The sequence below is a fragment of the Physeter macrocephalus genome, chromosome 7, assembly GCF_002837175.3.
Source record: "Physeter macrocephalus isolate SW-GA chromosome 7, ASM283717v5, whole genome shotgun sequence".
Classification (NCBI taxonomy): Eukaryota; Metazoa; Chordata; class Mammalia; order Artiodactyla; family Physeteridae; genus Physeter; species Physeter macrocephalus.
In genome coordinates, this window is record NC_041220.1 from 153,435,708 (window position 1) to 153,457,174 (window position 21,467).

Consider the following 21,467-nt stretch of genomic DNA (forward strand, 5'->3'; position numbering starts at 1 on the left):
CGCGCAGGCTCAGCGGCCATGGCTCACGGGCCCAGCCGCTCCGCGGCACGTGGCATCCTCCCAGACCGGAGCACGAACCCGTGCCCCCTGCACCGGCAGGCGGCCTCTCAACCACTGCGCCACCAGGGAAACCCAGGCATGGATATGTTTAAAATCCGATTTGGATGCTCAGTAAGAGCTCCAGTTTTCAAGCGCTTACCGTATCGTGAAGTGTAGTGTTAAGGGCTTTCTGTGTGTTATTTTCTCAGTTCTCCTCCGCACAGTGCCTTGGGGCAGGAACCGCTATCATCCCAAAGCCGGGTGAGAAGGTGGGAGGCCCGGAAAGGGCAAAGACCTTGACCAAATCAAATGCATTCAGCTAGTCTTGAGTGTGACCGGGAACTTGAACTCGTGCAAGAGCCCTTGACGTTAACTACTGCTCTCGACTGACAGAGAAACAAAGGAAATATTCACGAAGGGGCGGGGGTGGGGGGGTGTCTTAAAACGCTCAGAGGTGTTGAAGAGGCGCCGGGGTGAACGGGGCCGAGGCAGAGTTTTGCTCCTCGTGGAGCAGACCGGAGGCTTGGCTCGCGGTGGGGACGAGCAGGCTCCAGCCGCGGGCTCCAGGCTGCTTTTCTCGTTTCAGCCTGTCCGCCAGCACCCTGACCGTCTCCTCGGGGAGCAGCCGCGGCTCCCTGGCCTCCAGCCGGGGCTCGCTGGCCTCCAGCCGGGGCTCCCTGAGCTCCGTCAGCTTCACCGACATCTACGGCCTCCCGCAGTACGAGAAGCCCGACGCCGAGGGCGGCCCGCTCCTGCGCTTCGACCTCGTCCCCTTCGACTCCCTGGGCCGGGACGCCCCCTTGGCGGACGCCCCGGGCCCCGCGGGCCTCCACAAACAGAGGCGCTCCCTGGACACGCCGCAGTCTCTGGCTTCCCTGTCCTCGCGCTCCTCCCTGTCCTCGCTGTCCCCGCCCAGCTCGCCCTTGGACACGCCCTTCCTCCCGGCCTCGCGAGACTCGCCCCTGGCCCAGCTCGGGGACGGCTTCGAGGTGGCGGGCGTGGGCGCCCTGGACAGGCTGCGCGCTCAGGCCTCCGCCTTGGGGGACGAAGACCCTCCGGTCGCGGCGTCCCTGCCGCCGCACGGGTGCCCTGGGGACGGGGAAGGACCTCGCGAGCGAGGACCCCAAGCGGCTGCTGCTCCCACGGCTGCAAGTAAGTACTGATGGGTCCGGTGGGTGCCCCGGGGCCGGGGAGGAAAGGTCTCGAGTTCAGGGAGGAAGCCGCGTGCATCCGCATGGAAGCCAGCTGGCTCTGCTGTGGCCTAGTGAACCCTCAGCTTAGGACCCTCCAGGGCAAGAGGAGGCCCGCGCGCCCGCCCGTTCGCTTGCTTGCTCGTTCTGCGTGCTTTTGCCCTGAGTCCTTGAAGTGTCATGGAAAGTAGTATTTCCCAGGCATTTGGCTTGTTTTCAGAATATACTTAATTGTCGAAAATGAGGCAGTTCCTCCGCATTCGGAGGCTGCTAAAGAAGTACTCGGGCCTTAATGAACTCTCCAGGGCTTGTGCCCAGATGCAACGTGTGTGTGTGCCCGCCTCAGACCAGTACTGGGACTGCCGTGTGGCTGTGGCCCGGCAGAAATCTCTACTAACGTTGGTCCTGTGACTTCACCTCTTCATCCTTTGTCCTTGTACTTTTTTTTTTTAATTTATTTTTGGCTGCGTTGGGTCTTCGTTGCTGCGCGCGGGCTTTCTCTAGTTGCGGCGAGCGGGGGCTACTCTTCATTGTGGTGCGCGGGCTTCTCATTGCGGTGGCTTCGCTTGTTGTGGAGCACGGGCTCTAGGTGCGCGGGCTTCAGTAGTTGTGGCACGTGGGCTCAGTAGTTGTGGCTCGCGGGCTCTAGAGCGCAGGCTCAGTAGTTGTGGTGCATGGGCTTAGTTGCTCCGTGCCGTGTGGGATCTTCCGGGACCAGGGCTTGAACCCGTGTCCCCTGCATTGGCAGGCAGATTCTTAACCACTGTGCCACCAGGGAAGCCCTGTCCTTGTACTTTTCAAGGACATAATTCTGTCACGGAGGGAGTGAAAATATCAGTCCTTTCTGCCGAATCGATTTCTCTGCTGCTCTTCAAATCCAGAAACATGGGGCTTCCCTGGTGGCGCAGTGGTTGCGCGTCCGCCTGCCGATGCAGGGGAACCGGGTTCGCGCCTCGGTCTGGGAGGATCCCACGTGCCGCGGAGCGGCTGGGCCCGTGAGCCATGGCCTCTGAGCCTGCGCGTCCGGAGCCTGTGCTCTGCAACGGGAGAGGCCACAACAGTGAGAGGCCCGCGTACCGCAAAAAAACAAAAAAACAAAACAAACAAAAAAAAAAACGAACAAATCCAGAAACATGTAGCCATGAGAATTTCATCCGTCCAGTTGGTGTTAATTCAGCTTCTGCTTGGTGCCAGCGTCTGTCAGCTTGTAGCCCACATGGAAAACCACACTGCTGTTCTGGGGAGTATTCTGACTGATGGCTGGTGCACAGAGTCTGGGCTTCAACCCTCCTTATCTTCACCCCGAGTGCTTTTGTGAGCCAACCTCTAGCGACTTTAACTTCCTTAATTTTTAGAGAAGATCAGAACAGGCCTCTCATTCCTGACGTTCAGCCCACTTAATTTTTATTTGCACAGCAAAACTGTTTTTAGACATTCCATTTAGGCGAACACTAGATCATTTGTATAGCATAGTGGATCTCAACCAGGGGTGTTTTTGACCCCTGGAGATACTTGGCAGACATTTTCAGTTGTCACACTTTGGGGCTGGTGGGGTGCTACTGGCATCTGGTAGGTGGAGACCAAGGGCAATGCTCAACATCCTACAGTGCACAGCATGGTCCCCTTCTTGGCTGGAATGATCCAGCCACGATGTCAAGAGTGCCAAGGCTGAGAAACCCTGGTCATGTACTGTTAAGCAGTCAGCAGCAAAAGGTGGAAATAAAACGTGAACACAAAACCAGGGTGATGTAGCAGAAATGACTTCGAACTAGCAGCTTATACCCAGATTCTGTTCCCTGCCCTGTTGACTCACTAGCTGTGCGACCTTGAGTGCAACCTTAGATGGAGCCGAGTCTCAGCTTCTGTGCCCTTGAATGAGGTGATCTTTATGGGCTCTTCCATTCACCACCATTCTGTTACCTGTCAGGTTTTTTTATGTATACCTATGCGGGTTATTATATATATGTAAGATAATAGTCTCTTGTAGTATTCATGTGTTTAACCAGAGATCCATTATGTTCTGCGGCAGTCCCGGTCCTTTTTGGCATCTCTGTTATTTTGGTGTCTCCCCCTCTGCGTTTGCAAACACACCTTTCATATTCCCAGATACGTCATTTCTGTAATTCACATGTGCAGGGGAACTTTATTCACTTTGTTCTTTGTTGTAATCACAGGTTCAGTGCTCCTTGTTTATTCAAAAAAGAAAATACAAAATAAGGACTGAATGGTGCATCTGTTGTTGCTTGAGCTTCCTCTTCTCGGTGTCCACCCCCCGATACCAACTTCTCTTTAAAGGCTGAGATACAAGAGTGTCTGTCTACTTATGCAGAAAACCCACACGAGGTCCAGCACCACTTTTGGTCCAGGGGAAAGACTGGGTGGGAAGGAGAAGAGCTGACTTAATTTCTGATCCTGATTTCTTTTTTCTTCTTTCCTACTTTGTGGTGGATGTTATAGTGCTTCAAGCTTCTTAGACTGGGAGGTCTTTGCTTATGGTGTGGTCAGATAGTCCCACCTGGTGGTGCGTTCATATATGACACTGAGTAGAATACAAACTAGAGGTACTTGACTTAGTGAAAGGGTCTTGGTAGGTGCTCTCGCAGGGCTGCGTTGGGTGAGCAGCTTCAGGCATGGACACAGGGTGACTCCTTGCCTCCCTTGATGCTTATGAAGCCTAGAGTCATCGCAGCTTCATAAAGTTGGCGAGGATCTCAATACTCGATATATTAACCCCACCCCTCATTTATGACGTCCGAGGTCACGTAGTTCCCTCCACTCTCCAGTCTGACTAAGAACAGTACAGTCTAAGTTTGACTCAAGCAAGCTTTAGCGAGAAACATTTTTAGTAACATAAAATTCAGAATTGCCCATGTGTTTTAAATCAACCTGAGGGGACAGAAGGTGGGGCAGGGGAGTGGGGAAATAAACTGTCATCTTTAACCGTTTTTACATGTTTACTACAATTTAATCTTCCCCCATTCTGAAAGTCAAATGTGTCATGATTTTGTAATCCGTTCCTATTTTCATTTCCCACTGGTATCTGCTAATATAAGTCCATAAATATTTTGACCTTGTTCATCTGTTTATTGATGTTTTTTATTATTACATTCATACCCTGTTTAAAATTGTTGGCTTAAATTCTACAGTTTTTTCACTTTGTGCTTTTTTTTTTTTTTTTATCTCTTTTCTCATGCGGCTCGACAGAAACGTTCACTGTAAGTGACCTTGGACTTCTCCTTCGCCTTGCTGGTCAGGCTGTGCCACATCTTTGTGCAGTGAATCAATGTATTTAGGATGGTCGGGGTGTGGTCAAGAAGGGCATAGCTCATAGCTGTACTTGAATGTAGCTCAACAGTTGCTCTTATTATTGTTATTGTCGTTTGAACGGTATTCATCCTGGCTATGAAAGTTGTGTAAGAACTTTTCTAAGAGCTTGACGTATTTTTTCCTTCTTGCGTTTTTTTCCCAGACTTTAACACTTTCATTATTTTAATATGCCAGCTGGCAGCTTTGCCCACGATGTGATTTTCCTTATACTTTCCTCCCTTTTGTCAAGCAGCGTTGCTGTCCTTAGGTCTCAGTGTCTGTTTGTCTGTGTTTAATGATGGAAAGGTCAGAGGTTTATAAAATGAATGTGTGGAAGCTTGTTTATTCCTTACTTCCCTGGCGTTGCTCCCCCCTTTCCGTCTCGTTGCCTTGAAGCCCAAGAGCAGACGGTTGCGGTGTGGGGGGTGTGCCGTGTGCTTGCTTTCTCACCCAGGGCAAGTGCTGACCTTACCTCCTTCTGTCAACTCCTGCATCCAGTTGCTTCGTGAATGTCCTAAGCCCAGGATCACTGGGGATTGATTCCCCCGTTTCCTTTCTCTCTTCATCCACTTCCATTGCAGCGAGAGAGAAATTTTGTCAGGCACACCATTGGGCTGCCTGGAAGTTAACTGGATCATAGTGCGGTGTTACTTCCTTAAAGGCATGTAAGGCCGAGTGTCAGGGCTGGGAACGGAAGTAGTGAGCCGTTGTGTTTGCTGGGGTTCCATGCAGCAAACTGAGGGATCCTATCTGCACTTTAGAGCTGGAGGCTCTGGGTCCTTCCATGGGGCCGGGGTGACGAGCAGAGCTGGACTTGGGAGTCGTATTCTACGATCTGAGAGTCGCTGCCTCTGGCCACCCCAGGACGGAGCCAGCTTCTGCCCCTGACCGAGGCGGAGCCAGTGGCCCCCACGCTGGGCGCTGCAGACCTTTGAAAGGTCGGCTTTTGTCTGCAGTTAACATTGTGAGACCAAAGGCCACAGCCCTGTCTGTTTTGTACCCTGATGAATATATTTGGGTTTAATTGTTGCTGTGAATAATAAATTGGTTGAACAGAGAGATGGTCATTGGTGGACTCGCTATTTCCCTCAACTCAGGGGTGCACAGGTATCTAGATTTTCAGTTTTTAGAGCGTAGATGGCCGGAGAACCTAGAAAGACAAGAGGGACCTGCGTTATTAATAAGAGGCATCGTGATGCCAGAGTGAGGCTCACTTTGGGGCTTCATGCTTTAAGCCTGTGTTCTAACCGCGCGTGCCTCTCACAGAAGCGCTGACGTTCCTGTGTCCGTCGTCACATTTAGCAGCGGGAGACGGCATGCCTGTTTCTGTTGCTTTTATTAAAAGGAACTTGTTGCTGTGAGGGAAGGAGTAGAAAGAGTTGACGAAATGGTAAAAGGGAAAATGTCAGTGGTTGTCTTTGGCTCTTGGTTAAAATAGATACGAGACAAAAAGTAGCTGCCCAGCGATGGTCCTTTCTAATCCCAGGAGACAGTTCTGGAAGCCAGTCTGGCCCCAGGGCTGCTGAGGAGGACGCTGTAGTTAGAGCGGCAGAGAGGGGTCACGGAGACGCTGGCAGAGGCCGAGTTTGGGCGCGTCTGCGTCCTCTGACTTGGAAGTCACTCCATTTTGTTGGGGGTTATTTGAGGATTTTTAAAAACTCTGTTTTCTGATTATAGAGCAGTGTAGCCTATGTTCCTTGTATAAAGTATGGAGAATACCAAGCAGCATCAAGGAGGAAACACGCCCCTCCGGCTTCTCGGAGAGCGCGCTGCCATCCGCGTGCAGGCGAAATCTCTCTCCCGGTCTTCCCGTGTGACACTCCCTCAGAGGGCCACGCCAAGGGCCTTCCCGCCACCTTCTGACCTGTGCGCTCATTAAGGAGGTGAAAGGAGATTGATGATCATTTAAAGAGCTTTTAAAGAAGTAGCCAGAAGCCTGTTTCTTCCATTTTCCAATATAAGAAAAGACTCGAGCAGAGCGCATGTAAACACACATCTGCACACGTGCTGGCCTGTCTCTGCCGTTTCGTGCCTTTGTCTCTGCTCTGCCCTGGGCTCCCGCGCTGTCGCCTCCTGAGCCCGGCCGTGTCTCTCACTTGCAGCAGTGACCCCCCGAGAAGACAGCGCCCAGAGGCTGGAGCGGAGAGCGCGCTGCGTGTCTGCCTGCCTGTCCGATTACTCACTGGCCAGCGACAGCGGCGTGTTTGAACCTCCCACCAAAAGGTTAGAAGCTGACCTTCTCCCCTGCCTGGGCTGACTTCCCAAAAGGCACCCCTGCCGAGACCTGTCTGGCTTGACACTCTGGGTGTCTCTGGGGTGCAGCTCTTCTGGCTTCTCTCCATGCGGGAGGGGCCCTGAGCATCCCCACGGACCCCCTCTGCTCCCAGGTGGCGTCTGGGGACTGGCCTGGCTTCGGGCATCTAGGATGACTGCTTTCCCTCCGGCCCCGGGAGTTGGAGGGGATGAGCCCAGTAGAGCCGGAAAAAGAGAACCAGTATGCGAGAGAGGCCTGCTTTTCTAGAAAGGACGTTCACTAGAAATGGATGTTCCCCCCGTCCCGTTTCCTTAGCTGGAGGAATCACTTTGCAAGGACAAAACCCCTTGTGGGCTTTATTTTGTTTGAGACCTTTGATGTCATGTTTTCGGCTCAGATATCTGTATACATTTCACTTATCGCCAACTTTTTTTTTTTTTTTTTTTGGCTGTGCTGCTCAGCTTGCGGGATCTTAGTTCCCTGACCAGGGATCGCACCCGCGCCCCCTGCAGTGGAAGCGCGGAGTCTTAACCACTGGACCACCAGAAGTCCCCCCTGCAAAGCTTTTTAAAGTATATGTTTTTGAACTTTGTCGTGAACATCTCGTGTGGTTTTGAGAGGTATTTTCTCAAAAAGGCCACTTCGTCAGCAGGTATCCCGGGAGGTGACGTCATGGATCCTGGGGAACTGCCGTGCCCTGTCAGTCACTTAAAGCATTTATTTATATCGCAACTTAATAAAGCCCTTCTCAGTCAGAAGCACCCCTGGTGTGAGAGAGCCTCTGCCGAGGCCGAGGTAGTCAGGTCCCCTCGGAATAACGCGGTGCCTTTGCGACTGTGTTCAGGAGTGACGATGCTGACGAGCCTGCGCCCGGAGACGCTTGCGGTGACGAGGGGCCCCAGATCCGTGTTGGATTCGTGTGAGTACAGAAGACTCCTTTCCGGTTGCTCGTAAAGACGATGGGTAGATTGGGGCCCGCCCGGCGACTCACACCTCCACACACAGGCCCGGAGGGATGGAGGGGCCCACGTGATGCGGGTGCTGCTCCCTGGCCTGGGTACCCCCGGGCCCGTCTCAGCGGTCTCAGGGGAAGGGACAGAGGTGGCGGGAAGGAGGGGTGGGCAGGAGCGGCTCCACTACCGTCCTCCAACACCGAGTCACAGCTGGGGACTCGCACCCCACGGGCACAGTCAGGCCCTCGGGGAAGTTCCCGCCGGAGCTGGGGTAGCCAGGTACTGTGCAACACTAAGCGTTTCGGTTTCTAGCTACAGTGTCTAGAAAGGCAGTAACCAGCAGTGTTCAGACGGACAAGGCAGGACGTTCACATCCCAGCAGCTTTCTTTCGCTCACCCTTGTCATCCTAGTGTTTCTCGGCACTCAGGACGTTCGGGCTGGGTCATTCTTGGTTGGGGGCCGTCCTGTGCCCTCTGGGGTGTTGAGCAGCAGCCCTGGCCTCCACCCACTGCATGCAGTAGCCCCCCTCCACTCAGTGTGACAGTAAGAAACGTCTCTAGACTTTGCACAGGTCCCCTGGGGGTAGGGTGAGGACCACTGCCGTAGTTCAAGCAGGATTTCTGCACCGTGGGGCATTTGCAGTCTGTGAACGTGCATTTTATTTTCTAGGCACGACAGTGGCAGCGAGTGTCTCCTCGTGAACGTGCTCCAGCTGAAGAACTTTGCCGGGCTGGTGGTGAAGGAAGACTGCAAAATGTAAGCTCCCGCGCCGGTGGGGGCCGTGTCCTCCCCCTGGGCCCTCCTCCACACGGCACCACTGGCTGACCTGCTGCACGTGGCAGTTTGGGGAGGGAAAAGACTGTCTTGGAACCTGAATTTAGAATAAAACGCCAGGGAATGTCTGTCTGAAATCTAAAGGATTGTAAGTTTTAAGAAGAGGCCGGCTTATTATTTGAGGCAGGTGGAGTTACTGTAGCCAGGCTGGTTATGTGCCGTGGCCATGCTGACAGAGTGCCGGGTGCCCCTCATCGGCAGCGTTGGGTCTTAAAACGTCCATCCTGGTAACAAGGCTGGTGGCGACACAGCCACGCTCGGCTCTGCGATCTGATGAGCTGCCTGAAGAGGCCTCAGGCTGGGATCAGGCATCCTCTTCCGATCAGGGAGAAGGAAATCTGTGTTGTCCACAGTGGGGAGATGGGTGCCCGATGGGGGTGTGAGGTCCCACTTACCCTGGCGGGTGAACCCACCTGTGATGGGTGTTCAGGCCCGACGGTGCCCGCCCCTTCTGTGAGTCGTCTTTGTAAACTGGCCTCCCAAAGGCCTTGGAAGCAGCCCGGTTTGCAGCGGCTGAGGGTTCGCCCTGATGCTGTACTTCACTCCACTGATGCTGGAGCTTCTCCTGGGTGCTGGCTTCCATGCTGGGGGCAGACAGGGCCAGGAGCCCAGCCCAGCAGGTGCCTGGGTGGGCGAGCAGTCTGAGAGGCAAGGCAGGTAGAGCTTGGAGAGGGAGCCAAGGGGCCGTGGAGAGATCAGTGCAGATGTTTTCCCACAAAGATGGTAAAAGCAGAACCTCCGTTTGAGTCCCCCTGAAGTCCTAACCACTGACTTGGAAGTCTTCTCTTTGTGGTTGGGTTTTCCTCCCTGATCTCCAGGGGCACGTAAGTTCTTTGGGCTTACTCTTAGTTGAGACAAGGATCTTTTCCAAAAGGCATAAAAATTCTGCACATGGGCAGTGGAACAGGGCGGCGTATGTGCACACGTATATGGTCCGTGCGTGTCACGTGCAGATGTGTCAGTAAGCGCTGCCTCTGTCTGCTTTTTCCTTCCTCTCTTGGTTCCAGACACATCCGCGTCTATTTGCCCCCGCTTGACTCCGGCACGCCAAACACTTACTGCTCTAAGGCTCTGGAATTGCAAGCCCCCCTGATATTTAATGAAGTTTTCAGAATCCCTGTGCATTCAAGCATGGCGACGTTGAAGTCCCTTCAGTTGTACGTGTGCTCAGTGAATCCGCAGCTGCAGGAAGAACTGCTGGTACGATGCCCTCCTCACCCTCTCCTCCTCCCTCCCCTCCTTCCTGTGTCCTGCGGTGGGGCACTTAGAATTTGTCCTGATGTCAAGTGATCTCTGGGAGATCCTCCTCTGCTGGGAGGACAGAAAGGGATGATGTAACCCCTTATCTTGTCAAGTGTTCTGTAATTTAAATATATTATCTCAGCTAATACTTGCAGAACTCCTATGCAATGGCTTCTGCATTATCTCTGTCTTGTGTCACGGGAACTAATAAAAGTCGGGTTGAGAAATTTGGTAGCTAGAAGTATAGGATAGTCAGTTAAATTTGAATTTCAAATGAACTGTGGATGCCTTTTAGTGTAAGTATGTCCCATGTAATATCTGGGATATACTTCTATTTTTAAAAAATCTGTTTATTTGGGGCTTCCTCGGTGGCGCAGTGGTTGAGAGTCGGAGAGGCCACGACAGTGAGAGGCCCGCGTACCGCAGGAAAAAAAAAAAAATCTGTTTATTTGAAGTTGCAGTTCACCCAGATGCCCTCTGTTTTATCTGGCAACCCTATAACTGGGCAGGTCAGCAGTCCGTCTTCACCTCGGCCAGCCAGTGCAGGCCCCAGGGCTTGGAAGCCAGGGTGCTTTCTTCCCAAGGTTGGAATTTTCCCCCTTGGTCCCACCCCTTCAGCGGCAGAATTAGAGATTGGAGAGTTCCACCAATCCTCTCTCTCTCTCTTTTTTTTTTTTTGAGGGGGGGAATTTATTTTTATATATATATATATATATATATATATATATATATATATATAATTTTACACCAGTTCTCTCTTTTTTTCAAAAATTCCTGCTAGAATCAGCGGCTCTTTGAGTGGCAGATCCTGAGCCTGACCCACCATTCCATGTCGTCCATTCTCTGTCCCTGTTCCCCTTCTAGCACTTTCTGATTGGGCTGAACAAGCAAGCGAGGAGCCCACCCCCATTACGATCCTTTTTGATGACTTTCATTTTACTGTAGTCCTTTGAATAGCAGTGACACATTGTATGGCCTTTCTGCTTAAGATTAAAGGGTGACCTTGATGCCCATTGGTTGTTAAGGTGCAGTCATTCAGGGCCTGTTCTGCTTTTTTTTTTTAAAACACCGCACAGGGCATTGCTCAGATTAACTTGGCTGATTATGATGGTTCGAGCGAGATGCAGCTGCGCTGGTACTCGGTGCAGGTGTTCACCGGCCCTGAGCCCTCCCGGCGGGAGGACGAGCGGCTGGGACACAGCGACTTCCAGGACCCTGCGCCCGCCACATCTGGAAAGACAGTAGGTGGCCTGGCTTTGAGACGGGCTTTTCCTGGGGACATTGTTTCTAAGAAACGTGTGTAGACTTAGTCTTAGAACACAATGGCGACGAAGAAGCAGGGTTTCAAGGGAAGTAATAAAAACGGACTATAGTGATGTATGTGGCCATTCATGATAATGTTCTTTAATGCAACTTGTTCATGATCACGAGTGATGCGTTGGTTGCTTTAAAATTTGAGTCCTCAGAGCTACACGGAAAGGCCAAGTTACTGTCTTGCTGTCAGCCGGGGGTGAGCTGCTTCCCGCTGGAGAGCAGCCGGGGACGGCCACCAGCCCGGCAGCAGGGATGCTCCCCACGGGCCGTGCACGCGCCCGCTTTCCGCTTTGCCGCCCACACGCCGCTGGCCTCTGCTGCTTCTTAGCAACGTCCCTTGCGTCCTGTAGGACGCGGTGACGGTGCTGCTGGCGAGAACCACGGCCCAGCTGCAGGCGGTGGAGAGAGAGCTGGCCGAGGAGCGGGTGAAGCTGGAGTACACGGAGGAGGAGATCCTGGAGATGGAGCGCAGGGAAGAGCAGGCCGAGGCTGTGTCCGAGAGGTGAGCGCGGCCAGCAGCCCCTCGGGGGAGAGGCCGCCGGGGTGTTCGTCAGACACAACGCTATGTAGAATGTGTGGGGCGGCACTTCGGTACCTGTTCCCATAAGTCGGGACTCTCACGGGGGATCGTATGCCATTCTGCACGAGGGCAGTACATTGACCCCAGCTCTACGCGTAGGCTTTTCACCTTTCCTTCTGTTCCCCGAATTTCTCTTAAAGGGGGGAACTGTTGAGGGTCTCCCTCTACCCAGATTGAATACAGTAGGGCCCTTTAAGTTTTGTTTTTTTCTTTATCAACTGCTTTATTGGGATATAATCTCCCTACCATACAGTTCACCCATTAAGTGGACAATTTGGTGGTTTTTACTACAGGCACAGAGCCGTGCCCCCAACATCACACTCAAGTTGAGGGCGTTTTCGTCGTGCCAAAAGGAAACCCCATGCCCATAAACAGTCCGCGCAGTCCTCCCAGCCCCTGGCAACTGCCCGTCTGCGTGCCATCTCCAGGGATTTGCCTGTCCTGGGCCTTTCTTGTAAATGGAATCATGCGATGCCCCTTTATGTCTTCCCCAGAGCAGCCCGTGGGTGAACGCTTGACTCAGGGCGGGGCAGACGTGTCTGCAGTAGAGGAATAGCTCAGACGGGCAGGCACCGCGAGTGAATCGCTTCCCCGCGGGTCCTTTCCGGCAGCACTTTCATGTTGCTCTACTTCCACGGTTTTCCATAAAGAGCATCATGTTTCCAAAGCTTGCTGCTTCTTCCTAATAGCTTTCTCTGGATTTATTTTCAAGAGGAATTTATTTTCGAAAGGGAAAGTGCACGGCAGAGGGGGAAGGGTGTGTGTTCAGGGATGGGCAGGAGGCTAGGAGGGCTCGGGGAGATGGGGTTCCGGGTTGCTGGCATCTTCAGCGGCTGCAATTGGGCGATACAGACAGACAGACCCTCTTAATGAAAGGCCTTGTAGCTGTCTTCCCTAGGAAACAGAACTGCCTTTCATTTTATGAGAAAAGCAACCGTCTTCAGTCATTGGAAGCAAATATTGGGCATCTCTGCTTCTGTGCCCCGAGTGCAGCAGGAAAGTCAGTGCCCTGATGAACGTTTTGGGGGCTTTTGCCATGCCCGCCTTCAGGAGTTGGCAAGCCGACTCGGTGGACAGTGGCTGTAGCAGCTGCGCCCAGACCAGCCCCCCGCACCCAGAGCCCTGCTGCGTTGGTGTCAGCTCCATCCATGGACACACGTTTGCTGGCCAGGCAGACCCTTACGGCCCTGAGAAACTTCAGCCCCCACCTCTGAAGGTAAGCAGAAAAGGACAAAAGATTTCGCGGAGCCCCTGATGTTTTGCCTCACAGCCCCAGGCGCTGCCCTGGAAGGAGGGGCTGTGTGCCCTACGCGAGGGAACTGAAGTGAGTGGCCTCGGATCTGTAAACAGCAGGTACATGGAAACGTCTGTCTACTTTAAATTAAAAGGAAAGGACCACTAAAAGGGCTGGATTTTTACTCCTTCATGTGCCATCTTCAGGGCTGCGTGTGGCTCAGGGTGTTTTGTGGGTCCGTAACGTTTTGGACGCTTGTCGTTTTTCTCCGTTTCTGACGTTAAGAGCGGTGAAGCACCCTTCTGGCCCTTCTGCTCGCCCTATCCCAGTTGTGCCCAGTGGGGAGATCTTTCAGGCTTGTGGTGACAATTGGCTAAGGAGCCCAGTGGGTTTGGGAGACACTGTATCAGTGCTCGATTGCAACTTTGTTTCCCAACTGTTCAACTCATCAGAACGTCTACCACCATAGCCCCTGATCTCAGTCCAAAACACAGGTCCTGAGAGAAGTGAGAGCCAGCGGCTGGCAGCCTCCCGCACTGCAGCCCATGCATTGCCTCCGGCGGAGATGTTCTGGGCGCGGCTGCCGGTCATGGCCATTATTCCTCTTTCTAAGACTTTGACAAGCGTTGGCCCACGTCAGGGGCAGTAGCTTTGGGAGGCTAGCTTGGTGTGTCCTCCTCCCTCAACTTTTAATTTTGAAGCACTTCAGATCTACAGAGAAGTTGATAGAATAGTACAACGCATACTCGTATCCTCTTCACCTAGACTCCCCAGTTGTTAGTTCTTCACCATATTTGCATTCTCTCTTTCCATGTGCATGTGGTAGCTCCCAGGCATTGCAGATGCAACAGCAAAGAAACAAATGGAAAGTCCTGCCCGGTGGGCAACAGACAGGGTAAGCCAGTAAAATACAGCAGCGTTTGAGATAGTCAAAGTGGCTACTGAAGAATGAGATGCTAGGGAAGCAGGGTTTGCATTTTTAGAAAGATCTACCATTTTAGAAAGGGTTACATTTAGAAATGTAAATTGGTATCTACAAACATCAGGACTGTAAAATGGTGCAGCCGCTATAGAAAACAGTATGGAGGTTCCTCAGAAAATTAAAACTAGGAACTTCCCTGGTGGCGCAGTGGTTAAGAATCCACCTACCAATGCAGGGGACACGGGTTCAAGCCCTGGTCCGGGAAGATCCCACGCGCCACGGAGCAACTAAGCCTGTGAGCCACACGGCCCGCGTGCCCATGCTCGGCAACAAAAACAAGCCATGGCGATGAGAAGCCCGTGCACCGCAACGAAGAGTAGCCCCTGCTCGCCGCAACTAGAGAAAGCCTGTGTGCAGCGCCTGTGCGCAACAGTACAGACCCAACGTAGCCAAAAATAAATAAATAAATAAATCTATTTTTAAAAAATTAAAAATAGAATTACCATATGGTCCAGCAATTCCACTTCTGGATGTACATCCAAAAGAGCTGAAAGCTGGTCTCCAAGAGATACTTGCACATCCACGTTCATAGCAGCATTATTCACAGTAGCCAAGAGGTGGAAGCAGGCCATGTGTCCATCGACAGCTGAATGGATAAGGAAAAAGTGATATATATGTACTATGGAATATTAGCCTTAAAAAGGAAGGAAGTCACGTCACAGGCTACAACATGGATGAAGCTTGAAGACGTTGTGCTAAGTGAAATAAGCCAGTCACAAAAGAATGAATCCTATGTGATTCCACTTATATGAGATTCCTAAAGTAATTAAATTCATAGGGACAGAAAGTAGAATGGTGGTTACCAGGGGCTAGAGACGGGGAAATGGGGAGTTGTTGAATGGGGACAGAGTTCAGTTTGGGAAGGTGAAAAAATTCTAGAGAGCTCTTCCACAACAATGTAAGTATATTTAATACTACTGAACTGCACAATGAAAAATGGTTACAATGGCAAATTTTACTTATTTATTTATTGTTGGCTGCGTTGGGTCTTTGTTGCTGTGTGCGGGCTTTCTTTAGTTGCGGAGAGCAGGGCCCCTCTTCGTTGTGATGTGCAGGCTTCTCATTGTGGTGGCTTCTCTTATTGTGGACTGTGGGCTCTAGGCGTGCAGGCTTCAGTACTTGTGGCACGCAGGCTCAGTAGTTGTGGCGCACGGGCTTAGTTGCTCCGCGGCATGTGGGATCTTCCCGGACCAGGGCTCAAACCCGTGTCCCCTGCATTGGTGGGTGGATTCTTAACCACTGCGCCACCAGGGAAGTCCACGATGGTTAATTTTATGTATTTTTTTATAATAGAAATGAAAGGTCATAGAAGTCTCACTGAGAAGGCAGTTTTTGAGCAAAGTCCTTAAGGAAGGAGTCTGGGAGCCTTGTGTGGGGCTGGGGATGGGCATTCAGGTGCAGGGATCTGCAGGTGCAGGTGCAGGTGGGGTCGGGGTAAGGAGGCATCAGAGCTGAGGACAGAGGGAGTCAAGGGGCCACATCATACAGGGCCTACTCAGGACTCTTTTTCTCTGAGAGCATTGGAAAACTGGTGGATAGTTTTGAACCCAGGGGTGATGTGATCTGACTCAGTTTTTAAATTTTTTCCTAGAATAATTTATTGACATGAAATTCTCATAAAATGAACCCTTTCAAAGTGAACATTTCAGTGACTTTGAATACATTTACAATGTTGTGCAACCACCACTTCTCTCTGGTACCAAGACGTTTCTTTCGTCCCAAAGTAAAACCCCATAACCATTAGCATTCACTCTCCCTTATCTCTCCCCGACCCCTGGCAACCACCAATCTGCTTTGTTTCTATGGATTTGCCAATTCTGGATGTTTTGTGTAAATGGAATCATCCAGTGTTTAAAAGATCAGACTCCAGGGGATCGTAGCCAAGATGACAAAGTAGGGAAGAGCTCACCTCCACCCACAGGTGTACCAAAAGTATGACTGCAGTTGACCCGTGAACAACAACAGGGGTTAAGGGTGCTGACCCACCTCACAGTCGAAAATCTGCATTTGGGAGGGTTTTTTTGTTTTTTGTTTTTTAACACCTAAAGGAACTAGAAAAAGAAGAACAAATAAGATCCAAAGTTAGTAGAAGGAAAGAAAGAAAGATCAGAGCAGAAATTAATGAAAGAGACTAAAAAGAACAATAGAAAATATCAGTGAAACTAAGAAGTGGTTCTTTGAAAAGATAAACAAAATTGGTAAACCTTTAGACTCATCAAGAAAAAAAGAGAGCCTAAATAAATAAAATCAGAAATGAAAAAAAGAGGGGACTTCCCTGGTGGTCCAGTGGTTAAGACTCACAGACTGCATGGCACAGCAAAAAAAAAGAAACGAAAAAAAGAAGTTACAACTGACACCACAGAAATACAAAGGATCATAAGAGATTACTATGAACAGTTGTATGCCAGTAAACTGGACAACCTAGAAGAAATGGATGAATTCCTAGAAACATACAATTTCCCGAAACTGAATCAGAAAGAAATAGAAAATATGAACAGACCGATTATCAGTAATGAAACTGAATCAGTAATTTTTTTTTTTTTTTTTTTTGCGGTACGTGGGCCTCTCACTGCTGTGGCCTCTCCCGTTGCGGAGCGCAGGCTCAGCGGCAATGGCTCACGGGCCCAGCCGTTCCGCAGCCTGTGGGATCTTCCCGGACCGGGGCACGAACCCGTGTCCCCTGCATCGGCAGGCAGACTCTCAACCACTGCGCCACCAGGGAAGCCCTGAATCAGTAATTTAAAAACTCCCAACAAACAAAAGTTCAGGATCAGATAGCTTCACAGGTGAATTCTACCAAACATTTAAAGAAGAGTTAACACTCATTCTTCTCAAACTATTTCCAAAAATTGAAGAGGAAGGAGTGTGCTTCTGAACTCATTCTATGAGGCCACCATCACCCCAACCAAAACCAAAGACCCCACAAAAAAATAAAGCTACAGGCCAGTATCACTCACGAACATAGATGCAAAAATGCTCAACAAAATACTGGCAAACCAAATCCAACAATATATTAAAAGGATCATAAACCATGCTTAAGTGGGATTTATCCCAGGGATGCAAGGATTGTTCATTGTCCACAAATCAATCCAAGAGATACACACCATGTTAGCAAATTGAAGAATAAAAATCAAGATCATGTCAGTAGATGCAGAAAAAGCTTTTGACAAAATGCAGCATCCATTTATGATAAAAGGTTTCCAGAAATTGGGTATAGAGGGAACATAACTCGACCATATATGGCCATATATGATAAGCCCACAGCTATCATCATATTCAATGGTGAAAAGCTGAAAGCATTTCCTCTAAGATCAGGAGCAAGGCCCACTCTTGCCACTTTTATTCAACATAGTATTAGAAGCCCTAGCCACAGCAATCAGACAAGAGAAAGAAGTAAAAGGAATCCAAATTGGAAAGGAAGAAGTAAAACTGTCACTGTTTGCAGATGACATGATACTATACATAGGAAATCCTGAAGACACGACCAAAAATCTACTAGACGTCATCAGTGAATTCGGTAAAGTGGCAATATTTAAAGTTAAGGGATATAAAATTAATATACAGAAACCGTCTGCATTTCTGTATGCTAACAATGAACTATCAGAAAGAGAAATTAAGAAAATAATTCACTTTACAGCTGCATCAAAAAGAATAAAATACCCAGGAAGAAATCTAACCAAGGAGGTGAAAGACCTGTACTCAGAAAAGTGTGACGTCATTGATGACAGAAATTGAAGAAAACACAAACAAATGGAAAGATACACCATGCTCATGGATTGGAAGAATTAATGTTAAAATGACCATACTACCCATGCCAATCCACAGATTGAATGCAATACCTATCAAAATACCAAAGGCATTTTTCACAGAACTAGAAGAAATAATCCAAAAACTGTATGGAAACACAAAAGACCCCGAATAGCCAAAACAACCTCGAGGAAGAAGAATAGAGCTGGAGGTATCATGCTCCCTGATTTCAAACTGTACTACAAAGCTACAGTAATCAAAGCAGCGTGCTACTGGCACAAAAAAAGACACATGGGTCAATGGAACAGAGTAGGGAGCCCAGAAATAAACCCACACTTATATAATCAACTAATCTATGATGAAGGACGCAAGAAAATACAGAGGGGGAAAGACAGCCTCTTCAACAAATGGTGTTGGGAAAACTGGACAGCTACATACAAAAGAATCAAACTGGACTACTTTCCCATTCAATTTTAAAATGTTTAAAGACTTAAATGGAAGATCTGAAACCATAAAACTCCTAGAAGAAAGCATAGGCAGGTATGCTCTTGGACATCAGTCTTAGCAATGTATTTTAGGATATCTCTCCTCAGGCACGGGAAACAAACAAGCAAACAAAAAACAAATGAGACTTTATCAAATTAAAACGCTATTGCACAGTGAAGGAAACTATCAATAAAACAGAAATGCAACCTGCTGAATGGGAGAAGATAGTTGCAAACGTTATATCCGATGAGGGGTTAATATCCACAATATACAGAGAACTCAGACAACTCAACATCAGAAAAACAACAAACCTGATTAAAAACTAGGCAGAGGACTTGAATAGACATTTTTCCAAAGAAGACTTTCAGATTGCCAACAGACACATGAAAAGATGCTCAGTGTCACTAATCATTAGGGAAATGCAAATCAGAACCACAATGAGGTATCACCTCATACTTGTTAGAATGGCTGTCATCAAAAAGACAACAAATAACAAACATTGGAGAGGATGTAGAGAAAAGGGAACCCTTGTGCACTGTTGGTGGGAATGTAAATTGGTGTCACCACTGTGGAAAACAGTAAGCAGGTTCTTCAAAAAGTTAAAAGTTGAACTGCCACACCATCTTGCAGTTCCACTTCTGGGTATTTTTCTGAAGAAAGCAAAAACGCTAGTTAGAAAAGATATATGCACCCCTATACTTATTACAGCATTATTTACAATAGTCAAGATGTGGAAACAACCTAAGTGTCCATTGTCAGTAGATGAATGGGTAAAGAAGATGGGGTATATATGTGTGTATATATGTATACACACAGACACACATATATATACATACATATGTATATACATAATATGCAGTGAAATACTGGCCATAAAGAAGGAAATCTTGCCATTTACAATAGCGCAGATGGACCTAGAGGGTATTATGCTAAATAAGTTGGAGAAAGAGAAATACTGCATGATTTTGCTTATATGTAGAATTAAAAACAAAACGAAACAAATGAACAACCATAACAAAACAGAAACAGACTCATAGATACAGAAAACAAACTGGTGGTTGCCAGGGGGGTTGAGGGGGTGGGGATGAGGGAAATAAGTGATGGAGATTAAGAGGTACAAACTTCCAGTTATAAAATAAGTAAGTCACAGGGATGTAATGTACAGCATAGGGTGTAAGGTCAATAATATTGTGTTAACTCTGTATGGTGACAGACGGTAGCTAGACTTATCATGGTGATCGTTTGTAATGCATTAAAATATGGAATCAGTATGTTGAATACCTGAAGCTAATATAACATAGTAAGTCAATTATGCTTCAATAAAAATTAATGAATGAATGGCTCATACAGCATGTGGCCTCTTGTGACTGGCCTTTCACTCAGCCTAATGTTTTCAAGGTACATCAGATTGTAGTATCTACCAGCACTTCCCTCCTTCTCATCGCTTGTATGAGTATGCCAGGTTTTGTTTATCTACTCATCCGCCCGTGGATGTTTGGACTCCTTCCACCTTTTGGCTGTTTGAATAAGGCTGCTATGAACTTTGATGTGCAAGTATTTGTTTGAACACCTGTTTTCAGGTCTTTTCGGTATACGCCTGGGAGTGGAATTGCTGGGTCTGACTTCGGCTTTTACCAGGCTGTCCCTGGCGCTGTGTTGGGAAGGGTTTGAGGGGAGGCGTGGAGCCCAGGAGACGGGTGAGAAGCCTGCTGCGCTCATCAGGCACAAGACGATGGTGACCCAGATGGGGGGTTGGTGATAGGAGGTCAAAACATGCTTAATCTCAAACACAGAGCCAACAGGATTTAATCTTGGACCAGATACAGGGTTTATGAAAGAGAGCTGGGTCCAGAATGACACGAACACTTTTTTTGCTGGAGCAAATGGGAAAGTAGAGATCCTTGGTAGAGGGAGTATATCAGAAATCCCATTTTGGACGCGTTAAGTGTGAAATGCCAGTTAGACCCCCAGTGGAGATGGCAAGGTGGTTTGGTGACTACACTAATTTAATGCTTGTGTTCTAGAAAGAGTCGTGGTAAACAATAAATTACTATCTAGGTTGATAAGGAAACCAACACAGAAGATCTCTTCCCAGAAGAGGTGGCGAGTCTGCCGAAGGAGAGGCCCGGCCGCAGGGCCCGCGGCTCGCCCTTCACGCGGAGCAGCACCATTGTCCGCTCCCAGACTTTCTCGCCCGGAGCACGAAGCCAGTACGTCTGCAGAGTAAGTCAGGAGTCCTTTGCCACCTGCCTGGAAGGATTCTTCATCGGTCGCGGGCGGGGCTGGGCAGCAGAGGGTTGGAGCTCCCGGCTGACCCTCACCTGCACGCAGGGTTGAGAGCTCTGAGACAGGTGCGGGGGGAGACCCCACCTGCTGTGGTCCGTGGAGACAGGACAGCAGGTTGGAGGTTGGCCGGCCGTGGCCGTGTGACAGTGACGGCACGGACTAGCAGAGACGAGGCGCCGTTGAGGATTAAGTGCTCACGACGCAGCAGACTGGGGGCGCCGTTTGGCTCGAGGAGAGCTTTGACCCTCCCGCGCCTGTGACGGGGCTCGTTGGAGAAAGCATCTTCCCTTGAAGGGCTACCAAGGAGCCGCTGCATTAGGGCAAAGCCAGAGTTTGATCACAGGAGAGAGACAGACCCTCAGGCCTACGTGGGAGACACTGAGGGGTCCCCAGGCCCACCCTCAGGCTCAGAAAGTGGCTAGGACTCACGGAACTCGGAAAAGCCGTCGTATCCACGATGATGGTGCGCCGCAGGGAAGGGGTGCAGACCTAGGCGCAGAGGGAAGAGGCGGCGGGCAGCGCTTCGGAGAGGCCGGGTGGAGCTTCCAGCCCTTCTCCCGCAGCGGAGTTGTGCGGGAGCTCTCGCCTCCTGGAGCAGTGGCAGCGTGCCCGGAGCACAGCCGACCAGGGACGCTCACCTGAGGCTCGGTGCCCAGGGGTTTTGTGGGGGTCGTCACGAGGCACAGCTGGTGGCCAGCGTGGCTGACCTTCGTCTCCAGCCCCTCCAGGGTCAAGCTGGTGGCCCAGGGCCCCCCTCACATGGTCAGCAGAGACTGTGTGGCCGGGCCAAGGTCCCCAGGTAAACAGAGACACTGAGAACGTTCTAGGGACTTACAGGTCACTGCCCAGGAGCTGAGCAGGGAGCCCACCTTTCTTGGGGAGGGAATCCTTTACTCACAGGAGGGAGCAACAGGGGCTGGGGCCCGGGTGGCCACGTTTGCGAGGCCTGCAGCTCCTCTCCCCACGCAGTGAGGTGTCCGGGTCGCGCTGCCCCGGGCAGCCCAGGGTCAGGCGGGGCA

At 50.1% G+C, this 21,467-nt stretch overlaps 1 protein-coding gene across 4 annotated transcripts in view; it reads left to right on the plus strand.

Moving 5' to 3' along the window:
* Positions 1 to 21,467, plus strand: part of WWC3 (WWC family member 3) — a 127,627-nt gene that overhangs the window by 98,632 nt on the left and 7,528 nt on the right. For 3 of the 4 annotated variants that reach the window (XM_028492513.2, XM_024115457.3, XM_055086311.1), the window contains exons 12-21: positions 626 to 1,191; positions 6,638 to 6,758; positions 7,634 to 7,708; positions 8,413 to 8,499; positions 9,585 to 9,777; positions 10,896 to 11,060; positions 11,484 to 11,635; positions 12,707 to 12,929; positions 13,774 to 13,842; positions 20,221 to 20,385. In XM_028492513.2, coding sequence (XP_028348314.1) covers positions 626 to 1,191; positions 6,638 to 6,758; positions 7,634 to 7,708; positions 8,413 to 8,499; positions 9,585 to 9,777; positions 10,896 to 11,060; positions 11,484 to 11,635; positions 12,707 to 12,929; positions 13,774 to 13,842; positions 20,221 to 20,385 — 1,816 coding nt within the window. The remainder of the gene's footprint in view (positions 1 to 625; positions 1,192 to 6,637; positions 6,759 to 7,633; positions 7,709 to 8,412; positions 8,500 to 9,584; positions 9,778 to 10,895; positions 11,061 to 11,483; positions 11,636 to 12,706; positions 12,930 to 13,773; positions 13,843 to 20,220; positions 20,386 to 21,467) is intronic. The other variant, XM_024115455.3, reaches the window with a different exon arrangement.